Raw genomic sequence first — 13,359 nt, 5'->3', positions numbered from 1 at the left:
TTTGAGAGTGTTTTTGAAAGTGGGTAGTGATTCACATTACTTTACAGCTTTGGGTAATGTGCCATAATTGCGAAACGTGTTTAGTCCCTTGTTTGAGCCGAATCTGGGTTTAACATGATTTGTGGAGCTCCCTCTGGTGTTGTGATCGTGGTATTCACTGACCTTTGGGAAGTATTTTGACATGTACATGGGTACCTTGGTCGCGTAGTGTATCTTGTAGACCAGGCCCATTGCAAGTTGCTGTACTCTGTCGTCTACTCTAAGCCATCCTAGGTTGTCAAAGTGGGCAGGGGTGAGGTGGGTTCTAGGAGTCAGGTCAAGCAGTAGTCTGACTAGCTTGTTTTGAGATGTTTGTAATTTGTTTTTTAGTGCCTTTGAGGTGCTTTGGTACCATGAGGTGCAAGCATAGTAGTCGTAGTACCCTTGAATGAGTGCTCCTGCTAGAGTCTTCAGGGTATTCTTGTTTACCAGAGAGGAGATCCGGTACAAGAATCGAGTTTGTTGGTTGACGAGTTCGTTGGGTGCCTGTGTGAAAACAAGTCTAACCTCGTTAGACAACTCCTCAATACCCATGGCTTTATTCAGTTTTGCTCTGTCCACTACACTCTGCACCTCGTCTAACGTAATGTCAGTATGTCACTGTTCAACAATTCACAAACTGTAGGCCTATTGGCTATTGCTCATCCTAAGTTCGGCCTCACATTTGAACTTGCATATCTGGAAACCATCATCAAATAAAGGGTGACTACTACAGGCATATAGGCTACTATAATCGGTTTCCCACTTTTTCAGAATCTGCTCAGTTTCAAAACATGATTCACCGTTGTCCAATACAATTTCCATCCGGACTGCAAGCTGTCTGCTCAACATGGAAGTCATCACGGAACAGGAATCAGCCTGGAATATATATTCACAGTAGCCAATACTCAATAAATAAGTGTGATCGATATTTGGAATGGCGATCAGGAATTGGAATGATCTTTTTGGAGAACATCTGATCTGAGGTAAGGAATCTATTTTACCAGTCTTGGGATAATTAGAGTTGTATTCGCTGAGATCTCAGTGTTTGCCCTATGTGTGATGTGTCTCTGTGTGCGCGATCGCTGATGAGGAAATAAGAGAATAGATTTTTCAGCTCGCGTATCTAGCGTGCATACGTACACATATACTATTGATAATCTAGCATTTATTTGAAAACGATTCATAAATAGGCTGAAAAATTACAACGTTTTTGTGTATTCTATAATATTCCAGTAAACGTCTTTTATCATGGAATCTTTATATTTTCCTTGAAAACGAGGGCTTTTCAAAATGCTATAAAACGAAAATGAACCGATAAAAAAACAATCCGCTTCGACAATGTTGACTGGAAAACGGGTCATTGATAAGCGACGGGCAGATTAGACACATAGCCATAATTTAAAACATAGATTAGGCGTGTTTAACACTAACATTGAAGTGGATGGTTGGCATTCAACTGGTAAATCAAGGTTAAGCTTGGGCTCTGAAAGTGTTAAAACATTGTTTGAAAAATCTGAGTTTCTTATCAAATTCAGTTTGACAAGATTTTAATTCATTCAGTAAATCTTACGGGTGGGAATCACCAGTTTCATCATGATACGATACGATATCGATTCTTTGGACAACGATACGATATTTGCCGATATCACAAAGTCTCTCACGATACAATACGATACGATTAGATTCAGGTGCCTGCGATCGATATGAGATGATATCATATGCCCATTTAACACAATCAGTTATGAGACTCGCCACAGGATTTTCAAAATAAGAGTATCGATATGAATCGATCTTATTACATCGCATCGATCCGATTCGATCGTTGATAATTACATCGATGTATCGATCTGGATCGATGTATCGTCCCACCCCTAGTAAATCTCTTCTCACACTCTGTTCCTTGGATTTCAGAAAAGATTTTTCAGCTGCACGTAAATTAAGCCATAGCCCATTTAATTCATTATTCCAATAAAGTTGTTTGGTCTTATAATACTTCTTGGGTGTACAGCCTTTCTTTTTTTATCTACTTTTTCTCCCATTTAATTTTTTTTCTCCCATCCCAATTTCGTATCGTCCAATTCTACCCTCCCCTGTCTCGAACGCTGTTAGGCCATGCCTCCCACAAGCCGGCTGCAATGTGGACTAAGGGCCCTTTCTCACTCACCGCTCGGGGTCGAATCAGACCCGGCTCGCATCAGAAAAGGGTGTGTCTGTCTGAGTGAGAACGCTGTCCCCCGTCCCCGCCCCCCGCTGATTCGTCCCCGGGGGCGCTGAACCTGGGCCGTTGAAATAGGTGGTCTCGGGTGCGCACCAGCGTTTCCGTTAGCCGGTAATTACCGGTATTTGACCGGCAAAATCTGTTGAAGTCCGACATATGTAATCTCTCCGGTCTTAATGTCCGGTGAAAATAATTCCCTGAGTCTAAGCACAATTTGATTATTTGAATTGTATTAAAATAGGCTAAAATTAAATAGCCTATGCGATGAACGAAACGATCATTACATTTGTTTCCTCGTTGCTTCTAATAATGACAACGACGTTGTCAGCGAGAGCTTAATGCTGGGTGTGCGAACTTTTGTGAAGCTGCAGAGCCAGAGCAACAACGGCACAATGCAGTATTCCAGCAGTACTCCAATTCAGCCATTTTCAGCCAATGTTGGGTGGGGGGCGCTGCTGTGCGGTTCCCAGAAAAGAGCCAATAACAGCTAAATGAGCTGCTCTGCAGCGCCATACTCTTTGCAAATAAGTCGTTGCGAGGTGGAGAGAGTCGTCACGCAAACCACGATAATGTTGCCGTCTCTCTGCTTTCTCAGTTCTTCGCTTGATATAATTAATACAAATGTCCAATATAACGGAATTCGTTAGCTCATAAAAATGTGATTATAACAGACTGCTGTTTACTGTCGGACCGACTGCCCACATAGTTACACGGTCTATTTTATTTCAAGTCAGCAGCAGCACGGAGTATCGAGGGACTTATTTTATTTGGAATATATTAATGACTGTATACGCAAAAGTAGCCTAGTTTTAAGTAATACTATTATAAATCTACATGCCTTGAGGATGACATTCTTTATATAGCCTGCCTATCAATTGTTTTAAAGCTCAATAAACTATGACCGGAATTAATCTCATTTGTCCGGTAGATTGAAATCTTGCAGGTCACGGAGACCGGCAACAATCTTTTCTAGCGGAAACCCTGGTGCGCACTAGTGGGAGCGGGGGGCGTGACACACACAACGTCGCATGTGGACAGGGACCGAAACTAAAGCCTGCCGCCCGCCAGGGGCGGTCTGTTTTTACCTTTGGCGCATGCCACTTAGAGGGCTGCCCGCCGTGTGGCGTGTAGACGTGTAGTTCATAACGATACTCTTGTGCGAGTACAGATTATAGCCGCTCGTCTTTTTTTTCTCCGCCGCGAGATCGTTAAAAATCTACAAGTCCCACATCGCACTCAAGTCAACAGTCCAATCACAGTAGAGTGACGTGACTGGTTTCATGAGAAAAAAAAGCAAATGACCAATCGGAAGCTATCATTTGGCTTGTTTACTTCCGTCTGCTCTAGTCTATATCGGACCTCCGATACTGTTTAAACAATGACCCAGTCAACTATTCACTTTTAGTTTAATACATGACAAGGCATTGTCTAACGGTATCTAGCTGGCTAGCTACTGATAGCTGCTGATATCAACAAATGCTCCAGCAATAGTCTACTCGAGTGCATAATACCTCCGTTCCCTCGTTAGCTCGCGTTAGCTAGCTCACGTTAGATCGAAATGTCCCAGTAAACTAAATTGTCTTAACGTTATCTACCGGGCTAGCAGTAGCTACAGATAGCTCCTGATATCAATGTCTTATAACATTGATTGAATGCGTATTCTAGCTGAGGGCATGTTGAATGTGATTTGACAAAAGAACCGTAACGTAACGTTATAAATAGGGTCCAGCTGCATCGCCGGAGAATCCTTGCATGCTGAATGTAGGGTCTAGCTCAGGGCTATTCAACTGGCGGCCCGCGGGCCATATCCGGCCCGCGGGATGATTCTGACCGGCCCGCCAAAGATTACATGATAATAAAAAAAAATTAAATTTTTTTTTTTTTTTTTTTTTTTTTTTTTTTTTTTTACTTTTTTCTTTTCGTGTCAACGTTAACACGCACAATTGAGCCAAAAGTCACTCAATTAATGACAGATTTCATTGATAAATTGAGGGAAAACTTTGCAAGTCGATTTGATGAATTTGACATGTCCAGAGAATTGATGCATTTTGTGAGCAACCCATTTGCCAATGTAGCTGCTATTTCCACAAAAGGACAAGAGTTCCTTGCATCACTTCACATTGATGAAGGTCTCCTGTAACTTGAAATAATTTACATGCAAGCATCATCTGCTCTGAAGCAGGCACTTGAGAATGAATCCACCACAACATTTTGGATAAAGTGTATTCATTACAAGACATTCCCCAAAATAAAAACGCTGGCAATATCTGTGCTAACAATGTTTGGCTCAACATACACCTGTGAATCCAGTTTCTCTCACATGAATGCCATTAAAACAAGCAACCATGCCTCCTTGACAAATGAGCATTTGCATCACTGTTTGCGGGTAGCCCTCACTTCCTATGAACCCTCTTTCTCTGCCATTGCCCAGTCAAAGAAGTGCAATCGCTCTCATTAGATGTGTGTATGTAGGCTAGGCCTGTCTGCCCCCCACCCCCCTGATGTTTGAGAGTTAAGAGTCGACAATAAGTGCTAATAAGATGCTGTGATTTGCTGTTGTTGCACAGACATGAAGCACTTTTTCATAAGCTCAGCTGCACTATAAATGTGTTTTTTTGTTCAAGTGTTGATGTTAGAATGTTCAGATGCACATCATGCACTTGTTTGTTTTTTATTTTATTTTTATATTGAAATGTTGAAGAGGAGATGTTGCAGTTGTTGCACAGTCATAAATGAAGCACTTTTTGCAGGAGATGTTGCAGATGTGGCACATAAATGAAGCACTTTTTTTGAAAAGTATACTACTTTTGCAATGTAGTTAAAGGGGAACTATCTTATAAATGGCCTTTTTCAGTGTTTAGCATTGTTTCCTAGCTATGTGGACTTATATTAATATGATTCATTCTAATTCTCATATTGGCGCATTCTTCCAATTCTCCTCTCACAATATTCACCCTCACTGAACTGAGTCATCTGAAAATGTGCTGATTTGTGATGTCAGAGAGACACCGCTGCATGATAATCAGCTGAGTTTCCACACAGTTCCCAAAAAAATGCTGTTTTTGAGTACTTGATTAGAAATACAAAACAATGAATTAAAAAAAAATTACAGGGGTGTTCCATAAACCCACAGGAATTGTGTAAAAGTGCCCAAATAGTGAAAGAAATAGTAAAATAGTTCCCCTTTAAATAAAAGTTGTGAAAATGTGGTTGCGTGTTGTGTCAAGTGTACATATATTCATAGCACGGGGAGGCGCCGTGGCAGTCCGGCCCCTGGCCCCTTGGGTTTCTGACAATGTGGCCCCCTGAACAATTTAGTTGAATAGCCCTGGTCTAGCTGAATATAGGGTCTAGCTGCAGGGCCGGAGAATCCTTGCTGGAGCTGGAGGCTACTCAAGTATACACACAGACAGTGGAGCTGTTTGCAGATAGCAAGCATTTTGACTTATTGCGTGGTGGCGATGTCTCGCAGATAATACAACTACAAGTATGATTATATAATATATTTGATTTAAAAAAAAAGAATTTTATATAAAATATATATATATTTTTTTTAATCAAAAAAAATTTGGCAGGTAAGAAATATGCTTGGCGGGTAGACTCTTCCCATCTACCCGCCACTGGCCGGTGAGTCAAAAAGTTAATTTCGCTCCCTGCATGTGGAGCCTCACAGCTCAGTGGATGAAAACATGAAGCCACGTTACAAAGCACAAAGCGCAACACTTCCCTGGCTCGCATTAGGCCTGGCAATTTTGTTTGCCATTGCTATGTCTATACATTGTTCGAATGCATTTATTTCTATTAGACCAGTGGTGCCCAACCAGTCGGCCGTGGTCGACCAGTAGATCAATGACATGCAATATAATTGCCACGAGAGATGGGATAATGTTAGCTTCTGAACAGGCTAAGCTAACTAGCGTTAGCCGTTAGCTTAGCGTTAGCCGTTAGCTTAGCGTTAGCCGTTAGCTTAGCGTTAGCCATTGCTGTCTACTATACTTTCTTGTTCGAATGCATTTATTTCTATTAGACCAGTGGTGCCCAACCAGTCGGCCGTGGTCGACCAGTAGATCAATGACATTCAATATAATCGATGCAAGCAATGTTACTAGTAAAAGGCTAAGCTAACTAGCGTTAGCCGTTAGCTTAGCGTTATCGTTAACCCTGCAAAACGCTCAAAAGCGGACTCTACAACAGAGTTCCATTCGTGAGAAAAGGGGGGTGGGTTATATTGACAGCTTGACAACGGAGGTTCAAATATAACTTCATATTTATTGGTTATTTGTTTCTTTTATATCAGCATCCAGTCTCCAGTCTCCGTGTTAACACACTTCCTGTTTACATTTTCGAGCGTGACATCATCGCCTACGGCAAGCGTAAACGCTCAAAACGCAAACCGTAAACAAAACCCGGAGTGAAGTGTGTACACAAACTAGAGGGGGGAGAGGGAGGGGGGAAGTTCGCACCCGACCCGGAATGAGGACGGTACGGAATGGAACGGAACCGAATGGGTGAGTGAGAAAGGCCCCTAAGCCTTGCATCACGTGTCCCCTCCGGTACTCGAGGAAGCAGCAGTCGCATCTTTTCACCTGCACAGCGCGATCTCTCAGCGTCGGGGGTCTGCGTTTGGAGGGCACGCCGCCCACGTCGCTTCCTGATTCTGCTGCCCAGGCGCACCAACCGACCTGTAGGAGTCGCTGTCCACAACGTCCGATCCCCACCCATCAGCTTCCCACCCCCTAATACTGCCAATTGTATTAGTATGAACGACCAGCCAAGCTGATAGCAATGCGGAGAGCTGGGCTCGAACCCAGCGTCTCCTGCATTGGTGGTGAGCGCCTTGCCCACTGCACCACCTAGCCGCCCGCGTACAAATTAACTTTTTGACTCACCGGCCAATGGCGGGTAGATGGGAAGAGTCTACCCGCCAAGCATATTTCTTACCTGCCAATTTTTTTTTGATTAAAAAAAAATATATATATTTTATATAAAAAAGATTTTTTTAAATAAAATATATATTATATAATCATACTTGTAGTTGTATTATCTGCGAGACATCGCCACCACGCAATAAGTCAAAATGCTTGCTATCTGCAAACAGCTCCACTGTCTGTGTGTATACTTGAGTAGCCTCCAGCTCCAGCAAGGATTCTCCGGCCCTGCAGCTAGACCCTATATTCAGCTAGACCCTACATTCAGCATGCAAGGATTCTCCGGCGATGCAGCTGGACCCTATTTATAACGTTACGTTACGGTTCTTTTGTCAAATCACATTCAACATGCCCTCAGCTAGAATACGCATTCAATCAATGTTATAAGACATTGATATCAGGAGCTATCTGTAGCTACTGCTAGCCCGGTAGATAACGTTAAGACAATTTAGTTTACTGGGACATTTCGATCTAACGTGAGCTAGCTAACGCGAGCTAACGAGGGAACGGAGGTATTATGCACTCGAGTAGACTATTGCTGGAGCATTTGTTGATATCAGCAGCTATCAGTAGCTAGCCAGCTAGATACCGTTAGACAATGCCTCGTCATGTATTAAACTAAAAGTGAATAGTTGACTGGGTCATTGTTTAAACAGTATCGGAGGTCCGATATAGACTAGAGCAGACGGAAGTAAACAAGCCAAATGATAGCTTCCGATTGGTCATTTGCTTTTTTTTCTCATGAAACCAGTCACGTCACTCTACTGTGATTGGACCGTTGACTTGAGTGCGATGTGGGACTTGTAGTTTTTTAACGATCTCGCGGCGGAGAAAAAAACGTGAGGAGTTACAATGTAACAACAGCTTTCCCCCTTATAGAAATGGAAGTGAAATTATCTTTGGCAGAGTTTAACCTCCAATTTACCACACAGCATTTTGAGTCTTTTAAAAATGCAATGAAAGGGGGGGCAGGTGGCGCACGGAGATTACGTTCGTCACCAACACCGGGAGACACTAGGATTTGCCTGTTCGAATCCAGCTCCCGGCGTTGCTATCAGCTTGGCTGGCCTCTCACACTGATACAATTGGCTGTATCAGGGGGTGGGAAAGCTGAAGGGTGGGTCCTGGGCGTTGTGGACAGCGACCCCTACAGTTCGGTCGGGGCGCCTGCTCAGCAAGGGTTGGAACTAAGGAGAGATAGTGTGGCCTCCCACACGCTACACTCTCCCCGGTGAGAACCTGCGCGGCCAGGTTGGCCTGCCCCAGGCTGCACATGCGTCGGAGGAAAGCATGTGACAGTCTCCGGTCTCCCGGACCAACAGTAGGGGAAAGTACGCAACAACCAGGAAGGGTGCGATGGGAGAGAAATCGGGAAAAAAGGAGGGGAAGAAAGAAAATAATAATAAAAAAAAAAAAATGCAATGAAGGATTGTCCATGTTTATTTACAGTCGGATCTAAAGCGGATCTAGGCGGGATGTCATCTGCCTCCACATAATCTTTCACGACCAGGAAGGGGATTGGGAATTGGCATAACGACTAACATTGCGATGGGAGAAAAACGGAAAAAGAAGGGGGGGGGGAATTGACAACAATTGGGTGGTAATATAGCTGTGTGTTACACTCATAGTAAATCCCACACACTTTAGATAATTCCACGGCTGAGGTCTAGCGCTCGTGTTAGTCGACCAAGACTTTGCTGTCAATTAATAAAAAAAAAAATCTGATTTATCTTTTCATGCTGAAAAATGATATGTACATATATTCCCTGATTTACCTGATTTCCCTATTTTTTTTCTTTTTTTTTTACTTTGTTGTTACTTTGTTCCTCTGATCTCCTTCCCCTTAGTTTATTAATGCAGGTTTATCAATGCATCCCAACGAATTAATATGTCAACAAAGTCCTATGACTATTAGTTGATTTAAGAATGTATTTTGTTGAGGGCAATCCTACCAGGAATATGAACTCTAGTCTTCATTCTCCTCTCCTCTCTTCCTCCCTGTCTCCAGGTGAACGGGCGCATCAAGGAGAGAGAGGGTTATGCTCCTGGCACCGCCCACCACCGCTGCAAAGAGATGTCAGAGTTCACCAGCTCTCTCTGCAAAGATCTCTACCTGTTCCCCAAGTACTACCCCCAGTACTAGAACGAACGAACACACACACACACACACACACACACACATACACCCCCCCCCCCCCCCTACGCCAGGCTTGAGAACAGTTCACTTTCAGTTTAGTAAATTCAAAATTTAAACACAAATTGCTGTTAACTTGCTGATGATGGAACATTCATGTATGTACGCATGTGCACACAAACACATACCATTCCTCGCATTGCTATGGCCAAACACTGTCAACATTCCCCCCACTACAACTCTGTACATTCACATAGAGGATTTATTCATCCACGTTTGCTGTGCAAATGCACCCCCACTACATGTTCACATGTGTGTACACACACACATACACACACCGTCTTGGAAAGGAAAAAGGAACAAGCTTATGTTAATCTACGTGTACTTGGAAATGGTCAAAGTGTTTTGGATCCAACTACTTTAGCTAAGCTTATTCGTGTGTGTGTGTGTGTGTGTGTGTGTGTGTGTGTATCTATGCCAGTTATGGTGTTTAAATGTGGATCCTTTTTAACTAACAGACAGAATGTAATTTTTTTGTCTTTCATTGCTTACACAACCACTTTTCAGGAGACCTTCTTTTTCATTATTTTTAAAGATGTATTTTGTATACAGATCTATTTTTGTTTTATTTTGTATCAAATCCGTTTTTTTAAGCCCCTTCTCCACATTTGTACATAATTGTTTGATATAACTTACTGTAGAATAATTGTATTGTTGCTTACCACAGACAGGGGGCAGTATAGGATGACTGGTTAAAAATGCATCTGAGAGGGAAACATGCATTGCAACATCGCCTCCTTCTTCTATTTCATGGAATCTACTCTTCATTTATTGACACATCTTCCCAGTCAACCATGATTTGACCACTATCAGCAATTGAGTGAATTGACAGTTATTGCTGCAACTAAACGATGTTCGATCCATTGGAATAGAGTAGAAATCACTTACTATGCTGTCATGACCATTTCTCAGCCGTCTTTACCTCACCGAGAGGGACATCTTTGGGCACGGCCGCAGCACCTAATGGGGCAGCTAAAAACCAAGAAGCAATATCTTAATGGGGTTTTTGGGGGTCCAAGCCCCCCTGCCGTCCCCAGTGCTTCTCGTATCAGTTATGTTACCGTAGACCTGGGCCCCCCACAGCGGCGGTCCGCCAGGGGAATGTGGTGCTACTACTGGGGGTCGGGTGCACCTATGAACTCTGACCTTTCCACTAACTCGGACTCCTAATAGTATTTCTCCTCGTGTGGACCTCTGCCCCCCCCCCCCCCCCCCCCATACACACTTCTAGCTAGTCACTTAACTGTATCCGGTCAGGTGGATGGGTCAACTTTTTACATATATGTATGTATATGAAACAGCCTTTTCATGTCTTCCTATAACATAAATAGGAAAAAAAATATGCAATTTTCCACAGCAGCAGGTCCTATGCGAGTATGGTATACCGGTATTTAGATCTATATATGACCATAGAGGTGTTTTTACAGTAAACTGTATTGTTTTGACAGCTTCACAAAGAGAGCGGGTGGGTGAGACAGATGTATATTGTTCAAGGCTACATCAGCATTATTGATGTTTCCCAGTAAAGCCCTGAGCAGGAGCGTGTGTTGACTTACAACAGTGTTGTAGTGAGCAAGACGGGATATGATTAGGGAACAACGTATTGATTGCTAACAAGAGAAGTATGTTGTGCTTCAGTGCTCTCTGTATGAAGCACTCCTGGTAGGAGTTTAACGAGGTTACTGATCTTGGGGTCAGTTTACTCCTCGTCGAGTCTTTATATATGACCGGTTGGGAGGGAGCCAAGAAAGCAGACCTCAGACCAGCATCAAATGCGTAACTCTCCTACACTGTGTGAAGTGCTGAGAGGGGGGTCAGGTTCACTGCCAAGCTATGGTGAAGTGCAAAGACGATATTCTGTTTCTGTCAATAACAACGACTGCCAAATGTTGTACTATACAATAAACTGACAATTTTTTCTTTTTAAATATATGTACCAAAATGGTCTTTGTTGTTTATTTAGCTGAGGGGTGAATGCTGTCTGTGTACCGTATCTGCATGTATGCAATGCACATATTTGCCAAGTTGGGTGCTCGAGTGAGTGTGAGAAGAACTATGAGCTATCTCAAACCCTTGCCCTCTTTTCTTGATCCTCCAATCACAACTGTTGCTTTGTTTGTCCGAGGGAAGCAACAGTTGTGATTGGGGGATCAAGAAAAGAGGGCACGGTTTTGAGATAGGTCAATTGCATACTCCACTCTATTTGATCCGTGTTGTTGCTGTGTGTGTGTGTGTGTGTCTCCCTGTGTGACAACCTGGCCCCTCTTCGGCTCCTCTCGTTCCTTCCCAGGTATAATATAACCGGCTCCCAGCGATTCCTTTGCACTCACTCTCAGTCTCTACTGCCCACGCTGTGACTGGGCCGCACACACATCCCTGTCAGACAGCCACCGTCACTGATAATGTTCTCTGTGTGTATCAGATAGAGATCCTCCCGGCCAGCTGTCCACAGTTCTTCTCCCCTGACGCACACAGACATGCACACACACTCTCACACACACACACACACACACACACACACACACACACACACACACACACACACACACACACACATGCCGGTACGTGACGACCGCAGTGACACATCTCTCACTGGCCACCGGTGGCACTGTGAGATTAGGCTGTTATGCTGTGGCGTGTGGGCCAGCAGGGGCCTGCAAGGGGGATATGTATGTGTATGTGTCTGTGTGTGTGGGGGGGGGGTTGTCATATGCCAGCCAATCTCATCAGCCTGAAAGGGGGAATAGGGTAGGGGAGATATCTATGGATTGAGTTTGACTCGTTAAGATCAGTCTGTCTGAATGGGATGGTACCTCACCGGGAGGGGGAGGAGTTAGTGATGGTACCGTCTACAGCGGTGCTCCATCCATGAGGCTTTCGGTCATTCCCCCCCGGTTTCACGCGAGCGAGCATGCCACTCAGCTGATTGATGTGCACCACTGCGCAGGTCTTAAGCTGCCCTCCTATTTATTTGAAACACATTATGCTCCCGATGTCTTGAGAGGATCTCTTGAGCAACCGGGAGAAGGTTAAGGGCAATTTTGCAGGTGCGGGGGAGGGGACGAGGAGAGTTTTGGGGGATTGCCTCGCGTCATTGGCTGATGAGGTGCGAGCTGTCATAAGGGGTGTCGTGTGCACCTTGCCACTCACGTTGCAGGGACAGCCCTGTGGGGGGTGCCCCCCCCCCCTCACCCCTATCCAAACAAGAACACCCCCCCATCCAAAAACACACACCTAATGGCCCGCTGGTCGGTGGGGTGCTGCTAAGGGCAACAGGTTGTGTGTGTGTGTTATTAGGTGTCTGCAGTTCTAATAAAGGAAAGTGCAGCGTCCTTCGCTGCCTCATCACATCACTGTGCCAGGCTGCCCATCTGTCTAGTTCTGTTCCTCCGTCAGTGGAGCTCTGGATCATCTGGTGGACAAGTTTGGATTTGGGAAAAACCTCTTGTCAAAATCCTCTGAACTTGGGAGTGCGTCTGTGTGTGTGTGTGTGTGTGTGTGTGTGTGATGAGTGCGTTTATGAGAACACGTTTTTGTGGTTGAGATAGTCTTTTGGGTTTTGTGTTGAGCTGTTGTGAGTGTATGTAAGAGTGTGTGTGGTGTTGCCCGCACCGTTGGAAATGCTGGACGGTCCAGCCGGGTTATTTTTGTGTCAGTGACAGAGTGTCAATGGCTGCAGATGCGACGCAAAGGACGGCTCTGAGATACCAACAGACCCTGGTAGGTCTCTGTTGATTTTCCCTCGTCTGTCTGTCCTCCTATCGAGACCTGTTTTGTTCTCTCTCTCTCTCTCTCTCTCTCATCTCGCCTCCTCTCTACCCACCTGTCTCTCGCTCGCTTTTCCAACCATCTGTTCATTGCTCGAGCCTCTTCATCCACTTTCAACTCATCCTTCCCTCTGGTTTCTCCTCTTTATCGTTGTGCTTTGGTCATAATTATGTGATGTTGTTCACCGGGTCCACGCCAGCCAGCGGTCATCTATCTGTCTTCCTAGCGTT

At 44.4% G+C, this 13,359-nt stretch overlaps 1 protein-coding gene across 2 annotated transcripts in view; it reads left to right on the top strand.

Annotated features, from left to right (window-relative positions):
- casp2 (caspase 2, apoptosis-related cysteine peptidase) overlaps nt 1-11,293 on the top strand; it is a 56,307-nt gene extending 45,014 nt beyond the window's left edge. For both annotated transcript variants that reach the window (XM_084335720.1, XM_084335721.1), the window contains one exon: nt 9,176-11,293. In XM_084335720.1, coding sequence (XP_084191846.1) covers nt 9,176-9,310 — 135 coding nt within the window. In that variant the 3' untranslated portion in view covers nt 9,311-11,293. The remainder of the gene's footprint in view (nt 1-9,175) is intronic.
- Nucleotides 11,294-13,359: the final 2,066 nt, after the last annotated feature.

This window comes from Notolepis coatsorum (assembly GCF_963971535.1).
Source record: "Notolepis coatsorum genome assembly, chromosome: 19".
NCBI classification, from domain to species: domain Eukaryota; kingdom Metazoa; phylum Chordata; class Actinopteri; order Aulopiformes; family Paralepididae; genus Notolepis; species Notolepis coatsorum.
This window is presented reverse-complemented; position numbering and strand designations above follow the sequence as displayed.